The sequence below is a fragment of the Callithrix jacchus genome, chromosome 15, assembly GCF_049354715.1.
Source record: "Callithrix jacchus isolate 240 chromosome 15, calJac240_pri, whole genome shotgun sequence".
Lineage (NCBI taxonomy): Eukaryota > Metazoa > Chordata > Mammalia > Primates > Cebidae > Callithrix > Callithrix jacchus.
Window position 1 is genome coordinate 80,719,018 of NC_133516.1, and position 22,849 is coordinate 80,741,866.

Genomic DNA, 22,849 nt, shown 5'->3' on the forward strand with positions numbered 1-22,849 from the left:
GCCCAGCTTCCTGTCCTCTTGGCCTTCACCTAGCAGTTCTCCATTTCTCATACCACTTACTGAGCTGTTCCTCTCATGACTGACTCTTCTTCGGATCCTTGAAATGCACCTTTATTCCTGTGACAGGTTCTACCCTGTGCTTGTTGTATTCTTGACCCCTGCTTCATTCCTTGCATAATAACAAAGTTCACTCAAAGTTGTCATCCAAGTTTATTTTTTCCATGATCTGGGCCAGGAAAACCAGCATCTCCCAGAGGCTGTGATCTCACTACAGCAACTTCTTCTCTCCTACCCCAATTCTACCCACCTTTGTGGGGGGGTCTTGTCTCCACTGGACTCTCACAATGACCACTCAGGCTCAGACAAACGAGGGCCACCTCCTCCAGTGACTAGCCAGTACCCCTTATTGATGTCTCGTTGTTCTTCTAACACTAATGATTTCAAATGGAGCAGATGAGCAAAGGGCAATTCTGGCTGGGCAGAGCCAGCCCATGGCTACGTGACTTCAGCTAGAGCAAAATGACAGACAACATTGCCTTGAAATGTGACTTTTGGAGATAGAGATAGGACAGCCCCAACTTCCCCAAAATCAAAATTAATGCAATTAGACAACTTGTGGGAACTTCAGGGCATTGACGTTACATGCTGATTGTTACCTCTAAAGTTCCAATCTAAATTCTTAAAATCTTTTAGGACACTTTCATTTGAGCGAATATCTTTTAAACTATATAATGTCTCCAATTGTTAACAAACCCTAAGAAATATTTTTAAAAGTAACTAAAAGCGGATCATATATTTACCTCATGACTTCTTGTATTCAAGAGAAAAGCAAGCACTAGTTCATTGAAGCTACCATTTTCAGGTTTCTCCTACTGATAGATAATAGAATGAGATAACATGGCTATGAATTTTCTGTAGCCAAAGCTGGGAAAGACTTAGAATATTAGCTTTATACTTTCCCAAGCAGATGTGGAGGAATAGAATATTAGAGGAGAACGAGTGAGCCAGGTGGAGGGAAGAGGACCACAGTGAGAGTAGGAATAGATCTCTGAGACAGGCCCTGGCTGCTAAAACTCAGGGAAGGAGATGACAATACAAATGTAGTTGTTTTTCTGTTGCTGCTGAAACAAATTACTACAAACTTCGTGGCTTAAAACAACACAAACGTATTGTCTACAGATCTGGAGGTCAAAAGTCCTACAAAGATGTCACTGGGCTAAAATTAAGGTGTTGGCAGGGCTGCATTCCCTTTTGGATGTTTTAGGAGAGAATTGGTTTCCTGGCATTTATTTGCCAGCTTCTAGAAGCAGCCTGCTTTCCTCAGCTCATGCCCACTTCCCTACGCAAAGGCAGCACTGGCCAGTGGTGTCTTTCTCATACTGTATCGCTTCTCACACTGACTCTTCTGCTTCTTCCACATTTGAGGGCCCTTGTGTTTCTACTGGGCTCACCTGGATAATTTGGGACACTCTTCCTATCTCAAGGTAAGCTGATTAGCAATCTTAATTCCACTGTACTTTAATCCACCCTTGCCATGTGACAACATCATCATAGGTTCTAGAGATAAGGAAGTGGGAGTCTTTGGGTGACCATTATTCTGCCCACTGCAAAGTCCATTCAGGTTTGGAGATACATACCCTGTTTCTTCTCTGGTATCCTGGAAGTTTTGTTAGCCTCTATAAGCTCTCTGTACTGTCCTGGGGAGACAGTAGTCAAGTAGACATGGCAGTGAGGGTGCCGGTGATTCCTGGGCCCCAGGGATGAGCATGGAGGTAGCTGCAAGAGCTAGCAGATCCCACAGGGTCTGACTGGTTAAGAGAGTGAGGCATGAGTGAAAACCACCATGAATCCCATCATGGGACCAGATGAGGATGCGATGCCTTAGAGCACACTGGTGAGGGCCAGGTAAGATTGCTCTCAGCAGTGTTATGAGGGAGCTGCCGATGGCTGAGGAGCCCCACTCCAACACTGCAAAAACCCTCCTGGGAGAAGGAACAACCTCTGAATTGATCCCCAAACATCTAAGTTGGTTCAGAAAACACTGAAGTTACCGTGAAAACTGTGATTTGTCTAAGATTAAGTTTCTGTCACTAGGCTGGATGGGAATTAGAGATAGAAATTAAGTTGTTGTAGAAAAATAATGAAAGTTCATATTTCACACCCCTAATTTTGTGCTGAGCTGCACCTGCTACGTATAAATTGGGACAGCGCTGCTCTATCTGCCTTTCCGACAATGCTATTGGGAGAGACTTCTTTGTTTGCAAGCACTTGGTAAAATGAAAGCTCACTGTAAATCTGTGTTTTCCTCCTTAAGCTCCTTGGGTGAGGTCAATGTTGAAGTCAGACTCTGGAGGGAGAATTATGTGACATTCTGTTGAGGCTGTTACCGTATGGCTATTTTGAAACCATCACATTTTCAGCATTTTTTTTAAGACCAAGTAAAATGTTAAATATAAATCCCCACCCAGCTCTGTGCTTTGCTCAGAGGCATGACTGCAGGGGGCACAGGCTGGGTGGGGGCTGGTGCCCTTCCTGGGTAGGGAGTGGTCACCTCACTGGGGTTGTCCTGAGTCATTATCTTCTGCTCACACTCGCGCTCCCACATGGTGCCCTCTAATGGTTTTTCATCATAAACTTAACAACTATCAAGTCAACCAGTTTGCTCTAAAAATCACTGAAAGGCACCCTTTTGGAAGAAAGTGGTCAGGGGAAGAAATCACCAAGAGCTGTAGAGTTTGAGGCCTGAGGAGACTTAATTGCAATGATTTGGCCTCAGCTTAAGAGTAGCATTGAGAGTGTTCTGAGAAACCACCCCCAAACTGTGATGGTCTTCACTGAATACGGGAGGCCCAGGCCCTAACACTGCAGAGACAAGGCATCAGGCCTCCTGAGGGGCTAACCAGCTTTCTGGCTTCCTCACCATGAGCCAGTATTTCTAGGGCTGATCCCATGTGTCGGGCCCCAGAGCTCTTGGACTTATTACAGAGAAAGTGACTGTGATCAGTGGGTTAGTCAGTATAATTCGAATGCTTAATGTGTACATTTTGTTTTGTATTTGAAGTAAGTGAAAAAATAATCATTATGACATCAGTAATAATATTAACTAATATTTATTGAATGCTTATTGTGTGCTAGGCACCAGGCTAAAGTACTTTACATACATTATCTCGTTTAATCCACATAAGAGCTCTGAGGGAGAAAAATGATTATTATCCTCATTTTAGCGACGAAGAAGCTGGAGCTTAGAGAGGTTAAGGTTCCCTGCCTACAGTCACCCAGCTTGCAAGTGATCAAGCCAGGCTTGAACCATGGTCTGTCTCTCTGGCTCCAGAGCCTGGGTGACAAGCAATATTAATGCCACTGCTGGAGAGAACATAGCTCTGACATTTGGGGATGGTGCCCTTGGAACCATGCTTTCTTACCCTAGTAGCTATTAGCAAGCCGATAACTGGGAGCTTACTCTGCACAGGGACAGGGTGGATATGGCTTCACGAATTCTTAGGGGTAGGGATGGGAGAGACTTCTGGACTCTTGAGACCCTGAAGGGGCTCATATAAGGCTCAGCTTATGGGAGTGAGAATGGTGGTATGGAGAACTAGAGCTCAATAATACTGCCTTATACACACCCGACTGACATTTTTCAGTTTATATTGTCCATGAACTATTATAAAAGAAGCATTTTCCTAAGGATAAAGCTACATATAGGAATGTTAATTACAGATACAGCTCATTGGTTTATGCAATTCCTTCCCAATTTCCTCCCAAATCACCTCAAATTCCTTCCCAACAATTTGAGGTGATTCTTGTGATCCTGGAATCTAAACATGGCATCACTATCATGTCCTGGACAGAATCAGACATGTGGTATAGGAAGGGCACAACCTTTCTGGATGTTACACAATAGCAGCAGCAGGCAGGAGATCAAATAGCATATGGTTTTCATAAATAGGAGGAGATGCATTCTTCTTATGATGTGAACATTTAAAGTTCAGTAGGTTGTCAGGGTATTGAGTAGGACTGGTGACATACTGTCTTTCAGACTTTTAGCTCTGGTGGTGGCAAATGTGATGTCCCATCAGTCTACACACTCTGGAGGGTAGTTTAAAGCCATGGTTTCATCTCTGGGCTGTTGGGTGGGACAGAACAGAGGAAGAAATATTAGATGTGAGTGAACAGAAAATCTGACCATGGAGATCTCAATGTTTTGACAAATGCAACCACAGAAACACAAGGCTCTTTTTTTTTTTCAGTTTTAAAGGGAACATTGGTCAATTCACTGTCATTGAAAATGATGTGACTAAATTCGGGCATTTGATGTGTCTTTTATCCCTTCTTCCTCAGAGGAAAGGAGTCTGGGGTGATTTCTCATCCCTGGGACCCCAAGAAACCTCTCTGCATTCTCCCTAGACCAGCCTTCTCCTTCCATTTTATGAATGCAGTACGTTTTCTGTGACAGTGCTGCCTCCACCACTGATGACAAAGCTCTGTGAACTGGACACTACAAGTGCTGGGGACAACTCTTCAGAGTCCTCCACCTCTGGCCGGTGGTCTCCACCCACAGGCCCTTGCAGACCTGTTTCCTGGACGGTCAGATCTGAGTCTGTTTCCCCACACTGCAGCGGGAGTAATGCCTGGTGTCGGGTCAGCGTATCACTGCTTTTCTGGGCCTCCAGGGAGTTCTGGTGCATTGAATTCCTGTGGGCCATGGCGTTCTTCTGAGGCTCATCAAAGCTCAGTGAGAAGGTCACCGTGCCGCTGCCGAAGATGACCTTCTGCTTGCATCTGGGCTGCTGCTGTGAATGTTGCTGCTGTTGGAGGGTCAGGGGCTGCTGCTGCTGCTCCTCCTGCTGGGTTAGGGCCAGCGGCTGCTGCTGCTTCTGCCTCTCGGGCTGTGGGAATGGGTCTTCACTGTTGCTCTTGCTGCTGATGGAGGAGGAGGGGGTGGATCCAGTGGAGCCCCCAAGGCTGCTGGACCGCTTGCGGGAGACGTTGCTGCGGCGGAGTGTGGCCCGGGCAGCCACCTTGAAAGCGTGAGCCGCGGTGCTGCAACGCACCTCCTCGATGGTGTTGCGGGATGGCTTGAAGAGAATGATGTAGATCTTGTTGAAGAAGATGCATGCCAGCAAGCCAAAGCTGGCTGCCAGGATGGCAATCACCTCCACAGCAGAGACAAACTTGCCATAGGTGCTGGCGTAGGCTGGAATGAAAGAGATCCAGACAATGAAGAAGATGAGCATGCTGAAGGTGATAAACTTGGCTTCGTTGAAGTTCTCTGGCAGCTTCCGGGACTTGAAGGCAAAGAAGAAGCAGATGGCAGCCAGCAGGCAGGTGTAGCCGATCAGGAAGCCCAGTGCCATGAGCGAGCCCTCGTGGCATGTGATGAAGATGATCTCATCCTCCAGCTCGTGGTTGCGGTAGCTTGATGGGGGTGCAGTGTAGAGCCAGATCACACAGATGACGATCTGCATGAAGGTGCAGAGGAAAACCAGTAGGAACTGCAGGTTGAGCCCCCACCACTTGCGGTGGAAGCTGGTGGGGATCTTGGCCTCAAACACCAGGAGGACGCGGTTGGTTTTCACCAGGATGCATGAGATGCAGAGCACGAAGCTGATGCCAAAGGCTGGCTGGCGAAGGCGGCACGTCCAGTCCTGGGGCTCCCCGATGAAGAACAGGGAGCTGGAGAAGCAGCAGAGCAGGGAGAAGAGGAGGAGGTAGGAGAGCTCGCGGTTGGTGGCCTTGACAATGGGCGTGTTGCGGAATTTGATGAACACACCCAGCACAAAGGCTGTTAGGAAAATGCCCAGCACGGCAAAGAGGGTGAGTGCGATCCCAAATGGCTCCGTCCACGACAGAAACTCAATCTCCTTGGCAATGCAGGAGGTGTGGTTCTCATTGGACCAGAAGTCATCTGGGCACTTGTTACAGGCACTGGCATCTGTAAAATGTCCCGGTGAAGAGTGAGTTACTGTAAGGCAAAGACTAAAAAGTATGAGTGCGCATGTGGTGGTGGGAATACGTAGGTTATTGGATGCGCATGTGGCAGTGGGAATACGTAGGTTATTGGATGCGCATGTGGCGGTGGGAATACGTAGGTTATTGGATGCGCATGTGGCGGTGGGAATACGTAGGTTATTGGATGCGCATGTGGCGGTGGGAATACGTAGGTTATTGGATGCGCATGTGGCGGTGGGAATACGTAGGTTATTGGATGCGCATGTGGCGGTGGGAATATGTAGGTTATTGGATGCGCACGTGGCGGTGGGAATACGTAGGTTATTGGATGCGCACGTGGCGGTGGGAATACGTAGGTTATTGGATGCGCATGTGGTGGTGGGAATACGTAGGTTATTGGATGTGCATGTGGTGGTGGGCATACGTAGTTTATTGGATGTGGTCACTACATATTTTCTTCACTTTGATGAAATCATTTTGATTTTTACATTATCAAAAAATATGCTGAAGCCTGACATGTTTAATAACATGGTTAATTTCATGTAACTCTGATGATTCTATTGTCAGTTTGTTTTCCCTTTGCACATGACATGGGTAGGGGACCTTGCTTCCTTTAACACTATGTACTAATGGTTTATAGCAGGGAATGATCGACCTTGCTGGACAGGTGGCTGCCTTGCACACCAGAGGTCTAGCATCAACTCTTCACAGAATGATTCAAGCTCAGCCTGATTTATTTATTTATTTTAATATTATTGTGTACTATTTGAGGTTTATAACATGGTGGTGTGGGATACATATGGGCAGTAAACTGGCTACTCTAGTGAAGCAAATGAACATATCCAACATCTCACATGGAGACTGATTTATTTTGGATATATGGATGGTCTCTGTAGACATGCCAGAGCAGACTTCCTTTTAGATCAAGGCAGAGTATCCCATGCACATGACCTGTGCTTTCCTCACTCCACACCCACAGCTTTTCAATGAGGGAGGCTGCAAACTCATTCAACTGACAACTGTTTACTGAGTCTCTGCTAACTCCTAGGCAGTGTGCAGTTTTGGGCAGTGAAAGGAGCACCGGCTTTGCAGTTAGAGATCTGGATGGAATCCTGGCCACGCTACTGACTAGTGATGTGACTTTGGTCACTTCTTAACCTCTCAGAGCCTCAATTTCCTAATTTGTAAAATGGAAACAGCAACAACCCCATTATTGGGGTGAGGATAAAGTGAGATAATATTATCAACTATAGTTAATATTTATAGAGTACTTCTAACATGCCAAAGTTTTATTTAACAAATATTTATCTGGAATTTACCATATGTATTATCAATATTAATTTGTTTAATTCTTCAAACTCTATAGGATAGGTTTAATTATTATTCCCACCTAAAAATAACCTGAAGCACAGGAAAAACATAAGACAGACAGCAAATTCAGTGCTAGGCACCCAGCAGGCAATCTATCATGGCCTATTAACTCTGCAGCCTAGAGCAGACAGAACTTTGTCCATTCAGGGCCACTAAGCTCTAACAAGAAGGAAACATACTGGCCAGCAGTATAAAGTAAAAGAAAGATGTATAATAGGTGTTGTTAGCTTTTATGGCATTAAAAGAACATTTAACATTCTTTTTCTATTGCACTTCCATGCCCAACATTTTGTGATGCTCAGACATACTCTTGTTAAATGGGAAACTGTGCAAAACACCATCTCAGCCCAGCCCTTCCATGGGCTTCAGAAACCCCAGGCCTCCGAAGTGGTCCAAGCCCTGCACAGTGCACAAGAAGGGTTCTTTTACCTGTCTCGTCGCTGTACTCCCCATCAGGACACTCCACACACTCAAAGCAGCAGGTGGGCTCCCCCTCAATGATCCCTTTCCTGGTCCCGGCCAGGCAGTCTCGACTGCAGTTGGAGAAGGGCACCTGGAGGACCAACAGCACAAAAGTGACTGGCTAGAGCTCTAGGGTCAGGGGCCAGCCCTACAGCCTCTTCAAAACATTTAAGAGGGAGGAGTTGGAGTTGGGGCACAAGAATCAGTGTGGCAGATACTGGGCCCGTTCCAGGCAAAGGGAGGTCCAGAAGTCCTTGGTTCTGATCTCTGTGAAAGGGACAGATGCCTATGGGCAAGTGTGCACAGGCCAACACACACATGTGCATGCACACATACATACACACACACTCATGGGATTCTATGATGATCTGGGAAGAGTACCACTACTTTCTACTACTTGAAAACAGAATGAAAAATCCTAAAACACTAGCCAACAGACTCAAAGGACATAAGAAGGAAAATGCATCATGACTGAGTTGGGTTTATGCCCAGGAATGCAAAAAAATCTAATATTAGAAAAATCTATAAGTATTATTCACTAAATTAACAAATTAATGGAGAAAAACATCATATGATCAATAGATAAAGAAAAAGCATATATTTAACTCGAAAAAGGGTACCAAAAACCTCTTATAGTAAACATCATCTGTATAGAGAAAATATTAAATGCATTTCCCTTTAAAACAAGGATGTCCACTATCACCACTACTCTTTAATTCTGCATTGGAGGGCCTAGTTAGTGGAATCAGATGAGAAAAATAAGTGCATACATTTTGAAAGGGACCAAATAAAACTGTAATTATTTGCAGAAAATATGGTTGCCACAAAGAAAACCCATACATATGCAACAGCATATGTATCTTAAAGGTAGAGAGCACTTCTCACTCATTTTTGTAACCCCAGGTACAAAGCCTGGAGTAACGCTTCATACATAGTGGGGCTCTTACTATGTCCATAATGTCTATTTAATGAGTCTCCCCTCTACCTACTACTTTGTAAGATGTCTTACAAATATGCAAAGCAGTAAAATAACTGTCATTGTTTCTAGCAGAAATGACTGACTTGACAAAGGAGTTTTAGAAAACTTCAATAGAAGATGATTAACATTATCTTTAAGGAATGAGGAATGGAAAGGCAATATTGGACCTGATGTTTGCAAAGACTCTTATGACCCAGGGATAGGAAGGGGCGGGGAAGGAAAAGGACAACTTACATCAGCATCTTCAGATATGGTGACAAGGTATCCCCAGAGATGTGCTCTCGATCCTTCTTGAGTTGCCAACCCATTTGACCACTGAATGAAAACTATGAGCCCTGTTTCCCAAAGCCACACTAGGAATGCTTCTCAATTTTTCCCATTAAAGAATAATGATTGCTTCCTCTCTTCCTATTTGAATATCCTTTATTTCTTTCTCTTGCCCGATTTCCCTGGCCAGAACTACCAATACTATGTTGAATAAAAGTGATGAGACAGGCATCCTTGTCTTGTGGCAGTTTTCAAGGACAATACTTCCAGTTTTTGCCTATTCAGTATGATACTGGCGATGGGTTTGTCATAAATGGCTCTGATTATTTTGAAGTATGTTCCTTCAATACCTAGTTTATTGAGAGCTTTTAACATGAAGGGATGTTGAATTTTATTGATGGTTTCTTCTGCATCTATTGAGATAATCATGTGGTTTTTGTCTTTATGTTACAAATTACATTTTGCAGGAAAAGAAAACCAAACACCTCATGTTCCCAATTCTAAGTGGGAGTTGAACAACAGGATCACATGGACACAGGGTGGGGAACAACATTCACTGGAGCTGTCAGGGAAGGGAGGGGGATGGAATGCATTAGGGAAAAGAACTAGTGCATGCTGGGCTTAATACCCAGGTGATGGGTTGGTAGGTGTAGCACCATGGCACACGTTTACCTATGTAACAAATTTGCACATTCTGCACATGTACCCCAGAACTTAAAATAAATTAAAATGCAAAAAAAATTATAGTTGCTGCATCCTCTATCACGGTAAAGCGAGATTCCCTTCTACTCGTATATTAATGAAATTTTTGTTTTTAACCTGAGACGGTGTTGAATGTTAATGGATATTTTCCCCGTGTCTTCTGACATTGTAGGACTTTGATCTTTTATTCTACTAATGTAATAAGCTACATTTATGAACTTTGTAATGTTTGGCTATCATTACATTCCTGTACATTCACTGCTAAGTCTTCTAGGATCTGATATTATTTTACACATTGCTGGTCTATGTTTGCTGATGTTTTACTTAGGACTTGAGCGTCTACATATATAAACAATATTGTCCTATAATTGTCTTTGCTTGTACTATTCTACATGTTTTTGATATCAAGATTATATTATCATCACAAAATAGGTTTAGTAGCTTTCCTTCTTGGTTTCTGGTAGGCTGAGAGTGCCAAAAATCTCAAAAGAACAACTCCAACAAGACTGAACTATATTTCTCTCTTGTATAAATGTCTAGGGATGTGGTCCAGAGTGATACAGCCCTCCACAATGTTGGACACCTATACTCTTTCTACCTGGTGGTTCTGACATGTTTGTCTTTGCCTTATAGTCCCTAATAGAGGCATTTGGTTTCCAGGAGGCAAGACAGAGGAAGGGATGAAGAAGAGAGCAAAGAATACTTGCAAGTGCTTTCTTGAAGGTTCCCAGAAGCCATCCCACAACACTGTCACTTACATCACTTCAGGATTTAGTCACAGGGCCACACTTAGTAGAAAAGAAGGCTGGAAAATGTCATCTTGAATCTGAGTAGTCATTAATATGTAATTTATAGTTAAATATAGATGGTATTCTTGTGGTCATTTCCACAAAAAGTACAGAAAATAACAGACTAGATTCTAAGACTTGTTGAGTATCTACTGCATGCTAGAGTTGAGGTAATGTTTCTAAGAAAAAATTAGATTTAACTTATAACTCCGTCAAATATTCCAGGAACATCGGTGATTGAATTTATGAGAATTCCCTGTGTTATTCGTTTATCAATGTTTAAGCCCATGATGTACATAGTCTGGGAGAGGACATTAGGGTTATGGAGAACTGTACGGGAAATAGCTCCCTGCTGGAGTGGAGAGGAGGCGTGTACCATCAGAGAATTCAATTCTATGTATTAATGGGGTGAAAGATAACCTGGATGATCCAACAAGGGTTAAACAGATGGCAGTATAGCTGATCAATTTAGACTTCAGTCAGTGAAAATGTGTCATAAGTTAGACAAAGGTATCATTAGTGGACAGACATCTGGAACCCCAAATCTCCACCTGGAAAATTTCATGACATGTTTATAATTGAGAATCCACCCTCTGAGGTGGAAGCTATTTAAAAACTGCAGACTGTAGATAAGATTCACTGTCTATAGGAGAACTTCCCAGGGATAACCCATCCTACATATTGGGTAACAGTGAAATTGTAGCATCTCATCAGAAACCCGTCAACCTAGGAAGCATTTGGTAAGAAGATAAAGTCGAATCTTTGGTTATGTTCTAAAAAGTGGCCCAAGACGGCCGGGCATGGTAACCCCAGCACATTAGGAGGCCGAGGAGGGTAGATCAACTGAAGTCAGGAGTTCAGGACCAGCCTGGCCAACATGGTGAAACTCTGTCTCTACTAAATATAGAAAAATTAGCCAGGCGTGGTTGTGTGCCTGTAATCCCAGCCACTCGGGAGGCTGAGGTGGGAGAACTCCTTGAACCTGGGAGGTGGAGGCTGCAGTGAGTCGAGATCGAGCCACTGCACTCTAGCCTAGGCAACAGAGCGAGACCCCGTCTCAAAAAATAAAAGTGGTCCAAGATGTTCTAAGGTGATAATAAAAAGGCAAATGCAAATAGAAAGGTGGTGGGTCTTATCCAGGCTTCCTGGGAGAGTTAAGAGAATGCCCTGTCTGGGGTCTCAGCAGCCTGCTATATTCTAGGACACAACCATCGTCGAATGGTCATCATTCCAGTGTATCACATTTCTCTTTCTTCAGAGAAGTCATATTGATTGAGGGATGGGCTTCTGGTTATTAACAGGCTTCTAGATGCAGTGATACTCAGGGACACTAGCATCCTCTTCTTTGTTATAGGTCTCCTAGAGGAGGAGAATAAATTGTCCTTTTGGTTTACAGGTCAGCCCGGAGCTATCTGGATGACAGCGAACTATCTCTGTGTGAACTGTTCGGGCCATGAAGGGTAGTGACAACAAATGGCTCAGTTGAAAACATCCAGCTCCATTTCAGGCCCCAGTGTCTCTCAATGGCTGTTACTGGCCATTGGGGTGGGAGCAATTCTTTGTCATGTAAGATTGTGCCACACATGCTGGACACTTAGTATCCCTGGATCCCAAGTGCTGAAGGCTGTTAATACTTCCTGGTCATTGTGACAACCCAAAAGCAGTCCCCTCCACTCTAAAACTTGTCTGCCCTTCCCTTGGCTAAATTGAGAGCCACTGACTTGACCAATGTTTAATTTGCTTATGTTGCTCTGGTTAGGGAAAGTTTTAGCCAAGGAAACTTTATGACTAGCTAGGGAGTCATATTTGTGAAAAATGAAACTGTTTCAATACCGTAGGAAGGCATGGGGCTCAGGTTCTGGGGATTGTTCTCTTTACACTAAACACTATGTATTTCACAGGGAGCCCCAAGATTGCATAGGCCAGAGAGTTCAGGGAAGTGGACTCTTTATTTTGGAAGTCCAGTGGAGAAGCCAAAGGCTCTCCCAAAGCCCAGCACAGTTTTCTGCCCCTAGTGGAGGCATCTTTTCTGACCTACCTCCCTGGAGAACCCACTCCACAGGATTTTCTCCTCGTTGATGAAGAGTCTTTCTCCCTTCTTGGCATAGACGTTGTAATACCCAACTTCCTTAAACATGATGGAGCCATCCTCTGGGGAGAGGTGCCAGTTGATGATGGAATAGTTCCCTACCAGGTCACCACACTCATCAAAGGTCACCTGCTCCCCCATATTGTTGGTAAAGTTGAGGTGCCGTAGGTGCTTCAGAACCTAAAGAGGAGCAGAGATGAATGAGTACAAGCCACACGACTGCCACATATGACCAATAAGGTAGGCTGTGCCCTGCACAAGAACAGTAAACTATCTTGCTCCAATGAAGTGTGAGGAACGTGACTTGAGGAAGAGGCAGCTTTTTCTAATTCACACCAAAGTACTTGCATGTATTAGCAGCAGCCCTGATAAGCCATGGGCTTTAATTATTATTCAATTGTAATTAGGGTAGGAAGCACCTTCTTGAAGATGGGGAAAGGAATGGGAGACATCTTACCTGGCAACTGGCCAGGTCAAAGATTCTGCAGGTGTGCCATCACCTGGTGGTGCCCCAGGAGGGATGGGATTTATAATCTGGATCCCATCCCTGGCATGTTCTGAGTGGGCTTTGGGGAAGGAGAGGAGAAATGGCTGAGAGCTCTTTTCGGCACTTTCTTTCCCTATGGTCCTGCTGCTGTCGAAGCGCTATGCTGCTAAAATTCACAGGGGGGCACAAACCCTTAGTAGGAGCACCCTTAGTAGGTGTGGAAAAAAGAGATGAAGCTGTGGGTGAAGCCCTGGCTATTATTGTTGTCAGAGCCAATGCAAATCCTTGAATGTTTATAAGGTTTTACATGTCACAAAACCTTTGCACAAAAAGTCATCATGATAATTACTAACACATATCACATTAGCATTTAAACAGTTTAGATATCAGTCACTTGACTACCATTGAGGCACAACCCTAAGTACTTTATATTCATTATCTAATCGAATCCTCATAACAAATAGTATTAAGCTGATTTTATTGCTGGAGAAACTGAGGCACAGAAAACTTAAGTATCTCGTCCCGGGTCATAAGCCTGCGTTCTTAATTGCTATACTCTACTGTAGCGTCATTGGGCTCCTGCCTCTGCTTCCTCACATGCTCCTCAGTAAGAGGGGGCAGTGGGTGCTCAGCCACTTATCTTTCATGTGGGGCCAGCCTTGTGTCACTGTGGCACCATGTGAGAGTAGGGCAGGGTCTAGCCTGTGAGTGTAGGACACAGCTTCCACTGTACCTCCTGAGTCTCCAGCACTTTGCCATTCTGAGCTATTTTTTTTGTCTGTTTTTTGTAGAGGCAGGGCCTCACGATGTTGCCCAGGCTGGTCTCGAACTCCTGGGCTCAAGTGACCCTCCTACCTCAGCCTCCCAAAGTGCTGGAATTAGAGGCATGAGCCACTGTGCCCGGCCATTTATCTTTTTTAAAAAAAATTCAGCTTTTTATTAAACACACTATATAAAAGAGGTTTAGTCAAAAAGACCAAAGTTCATGTCATCATCAGACTCCTCGGATTCTTCTTTCTTTGCTTTCACTTTCTTCTCCTCAGCTGGAGCAGTAGCAGTGGAGGGGGCAGGAACTCCTGCTGGTGCAGCAATAGCTGCTGGAGCAGGTCCATCAGCCCCTACATTGCAGATGAGGCTTCCAGCGTTGACCGTAGCCAGGGCATTTGCAAACAAGCCAGGCCGAAAAGGTTCAACATTTACACCGGCTGCTTTAATGAGGGCATTGATCTTATCCTCCGTGACAGTCACCTCATCACTGTGCAGAATGAGGGCTGAGTAGATGCAGGTGAGCTCAGAGGCCATGATGTGGGTGAGTGTGGGGCTGGCGCTGCCGGATGTCACCAGATGAAATCAGGGCCTCACCCCAACGCAGCCTTAGCTTCCTCGGAAGGACCGAGTACCTTGGCTGCAGCTGAGGAAAGGCTATCATGTTTTTAAGGTACCTAAAATCCAATATCTAATCTGACAGTGGGACAAAGTTCGGGCTGGGTCCATCTAATGGATGACGTTAGTAGGCCTCTCTGAGCCTACATTAATCTGATGTGCACGACAAACACGCAGACTGAGCCAGCACCTCTCCTGTCACATTCCACTCCAGAGATGACACTGCTTCTTAACAGTTTGTATCTGTACTGACTTTACTTTTCAATAAACTTTTATTTGTAGTAAGGAAGATTCAATATAGGAGAGGAGTCACTTGGATTTATCCATAAGCAGCTCCAAGATATGCTTGGGGGCAAAGTCCATGATAGACTATGTATGCTCACAGGCATACCACCCGGACACCTCCCCTAACCTGCAGTCTGGGACCTCCTCACTGCTCCCCTGGTAGGCCCTGGCTGCCCTGACTTTTGACCCAGGCCTATGAAGGAGAGGGACCCCTCATCCCCTGCTACCTGATTCTGCAACCAGAGCTGCTGAGCCATCCTCAAAAAAGATGGAGAATGACTCCTACTAAGGATTTGTGCCCCCTGTGTTCTCCCAAGCCTTCCCACCTTCTCTGATGATTGACAACCTTATTGTTGCCTTCATTGTTACTGAGGCCTTAAGGCAGTCAGTGGAGAGGAGGTGTTCTAGATGTGTTTCTTTAACCTCCACCTCCTCTTCTTATACCCCCTCGCTCTTGGGTGACCTGACTTCCTCCTACCCAGAGTGGTGTACATCCTTTTGTCTCTACCCCAACATACCCCTGTCCTGACAGATCCTCTGGCCCTCAGAGGGCCATGCAGTTCTTCTGCTCTTTAATACCGCCCCCACTCCTGCATTGCTCAAAACCTTTCTCCCAGCAACTTGGGAATCTTTCTGACACAGCCAATTATCCTTCACGCTGTAATCATGCCCTTCCGACTTCCTGCTGGGGACCTACCAAGACTCAGGTGAAATGTGCTTCAAACTTCTCCAGGTAGCTTCCAAAGCCCTCCATACTTTGGTTCCATGTACCTACCATGACTTGTCAGTGCAAACGTTTCATCCTAATAATATAGTTTCCACTGTCCTGTCCAAATGCCATGCTAGGCCTGTGTGTGTAACAGGAGATGAGAAGAGTGAAGAGGTAGGAAACTATCTCTTATGTGTACTTCCCATGTGCCAGGATGTTCTAATACTTAATACACACTATGTCATTTAACCCTCACAACGCCTCTGTGGATTAGAACTATTATTATCTTCATTTTCTACATAATGAAACTGAGGCATAGAAAGGTCAAGAAACTTGCAAAAGTCATACAGCCACTAAGTGCTGGAGCTGGGGCTTAAAATGTGGCTTTTCTGTAACACCATCCTACACTTCCAATATAAATTGTTTACAGTGTCCCTGGCAAATATTTGTGAGAGGTCAGTAGTAACTTCCTCACTAAAACGCATATATAATGGTAAAGCTATAATAGCTAGCATACATTTCTTCTTCCTATTTAGGTTTCAATTCCTTAGTTCTTAACGTGCCAGGCAACAAGCTGCTTCCCTCCTCTGTCCACTAGTTCTCTGCAGTGGAACTTTCTGAGCATCAGGGTAGAAGTGGGGAGGGGAACTGAACAAGATCTTCTCATAATTAGGTGGTTATCTTTCACACTGGTCAGACAGTACAGACAAGTGACTTAAAGCTCAACCTGGCCGGGCGCAGTGGCTCACACCTGTCATCCCAGCACTTTGGGAGGCTGAGGCAGGCAGATCACGAGGTCAGGAAATTGAGACCATCCTGGCCAACGTGGTGAAATCCCGTGGCTACTAAAATACAAAAAATTAGCCAGGCATGGTGGCAGGCGCCTTAATCCCAGTTACTCAGGAGGCTGAGGCAGGGGAATCGCTTGAACCGGAGAGGCAGATGTTGGAGTGAGCTGAGATCCTGCCACTATACTTCAGCCTGGGTGACAGAGCAAGACTCCATCTCAAACAAAACAAAACAAAACAAAACAAAAAGCTCATCCCTGGCTACAAGTCTTCTACATTATTGTTGACACAGGCTGGAAATTTCCACCATAATCCTAACTTAAAAGGAGAAACAATAAAAAATTATTTTCTTAAAGTTTATAAGTATTCATTAAAAAACTCATGATAAATATAAGACTGGGTTTTTAAAAACAGAGATATAGACCAATGGAACAAAACAGAGGCACCGGAGGCAACACAACATACATACAACTATACAATCTTTGATAAACCTGACAAAAACAAGCAATGGGGCAAGGATTCCATGTTTAACAAATGGTGTTGGGAAAACTGGCTAGCCATGTGCAGAAAGCAGAAACTGGACCCCTTCCTGACACCTTACACTAAAATTAACTCCAGATGGATTAAAGACTTAAACATAAGACCTGGCACCATAAAAACCCTAGAAGGAAATCTAGGCAAAACTATCCAGGACATAGGAGTAGGCAAGGACTTCATGAACAAAACACCAAGAGCATTGGCAACAAAAGCCAAAATAGACAAATGGGACCTAATGAAACTCCACAGCTTCTGCACGGCAAAAGAAACAGTCACTAGAGTGGATCGGCAACCAACAGAATGGGAAAAAATTTTCGCAGTCTACCCATCTGACAAAGGGCTGATATCCAGAATTTACAAACAACTCAAGCAGATTTACAGGAAAAAAACAAACAAGCCCATTCAAAAGTGGGCAAAGGATATGAACAGATACTTTACGAAAGAAGACATATATGAGGCCAACAATCATGAAAAAATGCTCATCGTCACTGGTCATCAGAGAGATGCAAATCAAAACCACATTGAGATACCATCTCACGCCAGTTAGAATGGCGATCATTAAAAAATCTGGAGACAACAGATGCTGGAGAGGATGTGGAGAAAAAGGAACACTTTTACACTGTTGGTGGGAGTGTAAATTAGTTCAACCATTGTGGAAGACGGTGTGGCGATTCCTCAAGGCCTTAGAAATAGAAATTCCATTTGACCCAGCAATCCCATTACTGGGTATATATCCAAAAGACTATAAATCGTTCTACTATAAGGACACATGTACACGAATGTTCATTGCAGCACTGTTTACAATAGCAAAGACCTGGAATCAACCCAAATGCCCATTGATAATAGACTGGATTGGAAAAATGTGGCACATATACACCATGGAATATTATGCAGCAATCAGAAATGATGAGTTCGTGTCGTTTGTAGGGACATGGATGAATCTGGAAAACATCATCCTCAGCAAACTGACACAAGAACAGAAAATGAAACACCGCATATTCTCACTCATAGGTGGGTGATGAAAAATGAGAACACATGGACATAGAAAGGGGAGTACTAAACACTGGGGTCTATTGGGGGGAAAAGGGGAGGGCCAGTGGGAGGGGGAGGTGGGGAGGGATAGCCTGGGGAGAAATGCCAAATGTGGGTGAAGGGGAGAAGAAAAGCAAAGCACACTGTCATGTGTGTACCCACGCAACTGTCTTGCATGCTCTGCTCATGTACCCCAAAACCTATAATCCAATAAAAAATTAAAAAAAAAAAAAAAAAAGACTGGGTTTTTATACTACTGGAATCAATCAACCAGAAAATACTTAGAGAATATCCACTGTCTTTTCTGAACTGGGCTGCAGAACTACAAGACACGGTCATCCCATCCTCATGGAGTTTTCATATAGAATAGGGGATAAAATACAAGACATAAATATTCAATGAAGCAGTAAACAGTGCAAGATAAAATATAGTTAACTGCTAACTTATGGGCTATCTATCGATGATAGACTGGACAGGGAACATGTGGCACATATACACCATGGAATAATATGCAGCCATCAAAAACGATGAGTTCGTGTCCTTTGTAGGGACATGGATGAACTTGGAGAACATCATTCTCAGCAAACTGACACAAGAATAGAAAATGAAATACCGCATGTTCTCACTCATAGGTGGGTGATGAACAATGAGAGCACATGGACACAGGGAGGGGAGCACTACACACTGGGGTCTATTGGGGGGAATGGGGAGGGACAGTGGGGGGTCGGGAGTTGGGGAGAGATAGCATGGGGAGAAATGCCAGATATAGATGAAGGGGAGGAAGGCAGCAAATCACACTGCCACGTGTGTACCTATGCAACTATCTTGCATGTTCTTCACATGTACCCCAAAACCTAAAATGCAATAATAAAAAAAAAAAGAAATAGCAAAAAAAAAAAATGTATTCCAGGCAATGAGCTAAGTGCTTTACATTGTACAAATAAGTAAAATATAAGTTAAAAGGGAAGGGAAGATAAACAGATGTCTTTACTTATATAAAATATATACAGAAAAATATGCAAGAAATTAATTATGTAGTTGAAATATAATAATTATATATACATGATTATTATGTCAGTTAAAAATAAAGAATTTTTTAAAAAGGAAAAAACTTATGGGCTGTCATCTCTAACTACAGAGGAATTCAGAGGAGATAGAAATTAAAAAGGGCTGAAATAATCAATGCAGGCTTGAGGCATAGTAAATAAATATTTTGGCTGGCAAAGGACAGAGGGAGGAAAGGTGTTAAAATCAGTGGAGAGCATGGGCAAGGACATCACGTTAGGAATAAACATGATGTGTTATGGGGCCAGAAAAGCGATCAATTTCTCAAGAAGTGTATATGTACTAGAGAACAAAGGGAAATACAGTAGATAAGTAAAGAGCCAAGGCCAAAAAGAGGCTAGATTTCATATCAAAAAGGTATGGGATTAGATAAGAAAAAGCGTTGATAAAAATGCAGAGAACTTGGAATTCTCCATAGACTGGTGGTGGGGATGTAAACTGGTACAGCCACATTGGAAAAAAAGTCTGTCAGTTCCTTAAAAAGTTAAACATGGCCAGACACGGTGGCTCACACCTGTAATCCTAGCACTTTGGGAGGCCGAGACCGGCGGATCATGAGGGCAAGAGATGAAGACCAACCTGGCCAACATGGTGAAACCCGGTCTCTATTAAAAATAAAAAAATTAGTTGGTAGTGGTGGCACATGCCTGTAATCCCAGCTACCTGGGAAGCTGAGACAGAAGTATCTCTTGAACCTGGGAGGCGGAGGTTGCAGTGAGCTGAGATAGCACCACTTTACCCCATCCTGGGCAGCAGAGTGGGACTCCATCTCAAAAAAAAAAAAAAAAAAAAAATCCACAAAGAAAACCAACTCAAGATGGCTTCACTGATGAGTTCTGCCAAACATTTACGGAAGAAATAATACCAATTCTATAAAAGTCTTACAGAACTTTATCAAAAGGGAGTCAATACTGCCAAATGGATGATTCTGAAGTCACCAAAATGAGACAAAGATATTACAAGAAAATAAAACTATAGACCAATAGTCCTCATGAACATAGAAGCAGAATTTCTTAACCAAATTTTAGTAAATCAAACACAAAAAAGAATATATATTATGACAAAGTAGGATTAATCCCAGTAATGAAGGTTTGGTTTGATGTTCAACTACATTAACATACTACCAAAAGAGAAACCATGTGATTATCTGAATAGATAAAGAAAAAGCACTGATAACATCCAACTCCTATTCCCGATAAAAGCTCTAGGCAATATAGGAATAAAAGGGATCTTCCTCAACCCTATAAACGGGATCTGTGAATGTTAACATGACATGTAGTGGTGAGAAACTGAATGCTTTCCCGCTGAGATCAGAAGCAGACAAGAATGCCCGTTTTCACTGTATCTATATAAGATTATACTGGAAGTTCTAACCAGTTCAACTGGATTGAATCAGGCTGAATAAGACTGAAAATATGATCTAAATTTTAAACTCAAACAAAAACAAGCAAACAAATAAAAGAAACCCACAATAATTTTTTAAAAGTTGTTTTTTTCTTCTTTCAGGAATATTCATGAGTAAAAATTAGGCTAATAAATTGTTCCTGATAAAGATTCTTAGGAGGCTACATCAGTTAAAAATATAAGAATAGTGTAAAATTTTCAGGAGGCTGAGGCAGGAGAATTGCCTGAACCCAGGAGGCGGAGGTTGTGGTGAGCCGAGATCACGCCATTGCACTCCAGCCTGGGTAACAACAGCGAGACTCCGTCTCAAAAAAATAAATAAATAAAATAAAGAATAACGTAAAATTTAATGTTTTCTGGATCTTTGTGCCTCAATACCCCTGTTTATACTCTTAAAATCCTTACCAAAACATGTTTTCCTTCATGTAATTTACGTTGATGATAAAGCAGAACTAAGTTTCAGCCCCAGTTTATGAAGTCAGTATTACTGTGATTTTGTTGTGTGAGAGTTTTCTGACCACTTCTCTGAGATCACTGACCTCCCCTATCTAGGTACTCTCTTACTGTCCTCTCAGGGTTATTTTCGTCCCATTTTCTTTCTTTATTCATTTGTTTATTCAACAAGCATTTATTGATGAACCATTACTGGCCGAGCAGGCATTATTTTAGGGAAAAAAATACAATAATATTCAAGATGGACAAAGAGATGTTTAATATACTCCAATCTGGTTGATTGTGTCCACTCTGAATTATTTGTACACTATCCTTTCTCTTTGTGTAAGGACTGAGGTGTCAGGACAATTGGTGAACACCCAGGATTCAAGGCAGTGGACAAGTGTCTTCACTTGGATACCACTGGCTGATCTGGCAGCCTCCCAGCAGCTAGAAGGCATGTGGTGCCCAGAGGGCAAAACTGTTTCTTTTAGCAACTCCCTTGTCCTCTTCAGGGAACAGAGCACCTGGAACACATGTGGCTTTCTTACTAGCTAGATATATGACTTTAGGAAAATCACTCTGACCTCTCTGGGTCTTACCTTCTTCACCTACAAAAGAATAATACTCAAGACTAATATTTACTAAACATAGTATATGGGCACTATTCTGAGCACTCTGTGCATATTAATTAATGTTATCCTCATAATAAACTTATACATTTCATGATCTCTATTTCTCAGGTGAGAGAGAAAAGTGAGGTACAAGGACACTAAATGACTCCCCAAGGTCATAAAGCAATTAGGTGGCAATTAAAATTTAAATCAACTCAGTCTGGCGTGAGAGCCCAAACTGTTAACCATTACACTATGCTACCTACTCACATGCAGGAGTGAAATTTTTAGACATCTATTAAGTTGTCTACATCTAGTTATAACAGGTTAACTGGCATAATATGTAGGTTGAGGAAATGGACGTATTTTAAAAATGGAATGGTGGAGATCTGCAATGCTATGGTGACAAAAGAAGCCATAATTGGGAAAATGGTCTAACCTGAATGACACCCTCATCTCCATGCATAGCCAGAACTTCCCCACCTGGGGACTTTACGTTATTTTTTTTCATCAAATTTTTTGAGTTATAATTTATATGCACTGTGTATAGTTCTGAGTTTGGATAAAGGTATATGCCTGGTAACTACCACTGCCACAACCCCAAAAGGTTCTGTGGTGTCCCTTAAAGCCAACCTCCACCCACGCAAAGTCTTGGGCCACCACTGATCTGCTTTCTTTCTGTTAGTAGAGACAGAATATCGCATAAATGAAATCATATACTCTATTTTTTTTTAGTCTGTATTCTTTTGCTTACTTAGCAGGACATTTTGTGAGCTTTCCTCCAAGGAACAGATCCTTCTTCATATCCACAAATCCTATCTACCCTTCAAGGCTCATCTCAAATGATAGGTTTTACTTTTTTCCTTACTTCAAATCCTAACCTGAATTATACTGAAGTACTTCCTCACAGTAGTTATATAAATAAAATCACATGAGTGTGGAATTTTTTCTACTCAAAATTTGTATGTTATCCACTTATAATCAATCGTTATATTTACCAAGTCATATCTCTAAGTCACCTCTTTAAACATCTTTAATTTTTTTTTGGGCAGGTTGACTTGCAAGTTTTGCATTTAGACATTTTATTTTCTGCATAATATCTTGCTTTTAGTTGACATAACAGGGAAGATGTAGATGAAAACCATTTCACCCTTAAGAGCAATGACAGGGAATTTTTAAAATGATAATCATCGACCCACAAAAAAAGCAACATAAGTTAAAAGATAATTTAGATATCTGCCCCAGAGAGAACACTCTTTTGCTTTTAAAAATGTTTTAAAAAGGAACTGACAGTTCCTTTTAAAATGTAATATAAAATTTTACTTGAGATTATTATTCAGTATAATATGCTTCCCATTTTTTTTTTAATTTGGGAAGTAATATGAGGAAAAAGATTAAATGAAGGGGAAGAGAAACAAAAAAAAGCTATTAGAAAGATCTGAACATAGGAGAATTGCTTGGACCCAGGAGACGGAGGTTGCAGTGAGCCGAGATCGTGCCACT

General features: G+C 42.9%; 2 protein-coding genes across 4 annotated transcripts in view; both read right to left on the reverse strand.

Moving 5' to 3' along the window:
• Positions 1-3,096: 3,096 nt before the first annotated feature.
• Positions 3,097-22,849, reverse strand: part of CASR (calcium sensing receptor) — a 53,136-nt gene continuing 33,383 nt past the window's right edge. For both annotated transcript variants that reach the window (XM_035274044.3, XM_035274045.3), the window contains exons 5-7: positions 12,560-12,790; positions 7,753-7,876; positions 3,097-5,935 (exon numbers count right to left, since the gene is read on the reverse strand). In XM_035274044.3, the coding sequence (XP_035129935.1) occupies positions 4,428-5,935; positions 7,753-7,876; positions 12,560-12,790 (1,863 nt within the window). In that variant the 3' untranslated portion in view covers positions 3,097-4,427. The remainder of the gene's footprint in view (positions 5,936-7,752; positions 7,877-12,559; positions 12,791-22,849) is intronic.
• LOC118147716 (large ribosomal subunit protein P1-like) lies at positions 14,061-14,572 on the reverse strand. 2 transcript variants are annotated; one of them, XM_035274047.1, is made up of 2 exons: positions 14,335-14,399; positions 14,061-14,259 (listed from the first exon to the last, which is right to left on the reverse strand). In XM_035274047.1, exons 1-2 carry the CDS (start codon positions 14,397-14,399, stop codon positions 14,061-14,063), a joined length of 264 nt encoding a protein of 87 aa, XP_035129938.1. The 2 variants fall into 2 exon arrangements, with proteins under 2 accessions (XP_035129938.1, XP_035129937.1); XM_035274046.2 differs by having other exon boundaries at positions 14,061-14,572.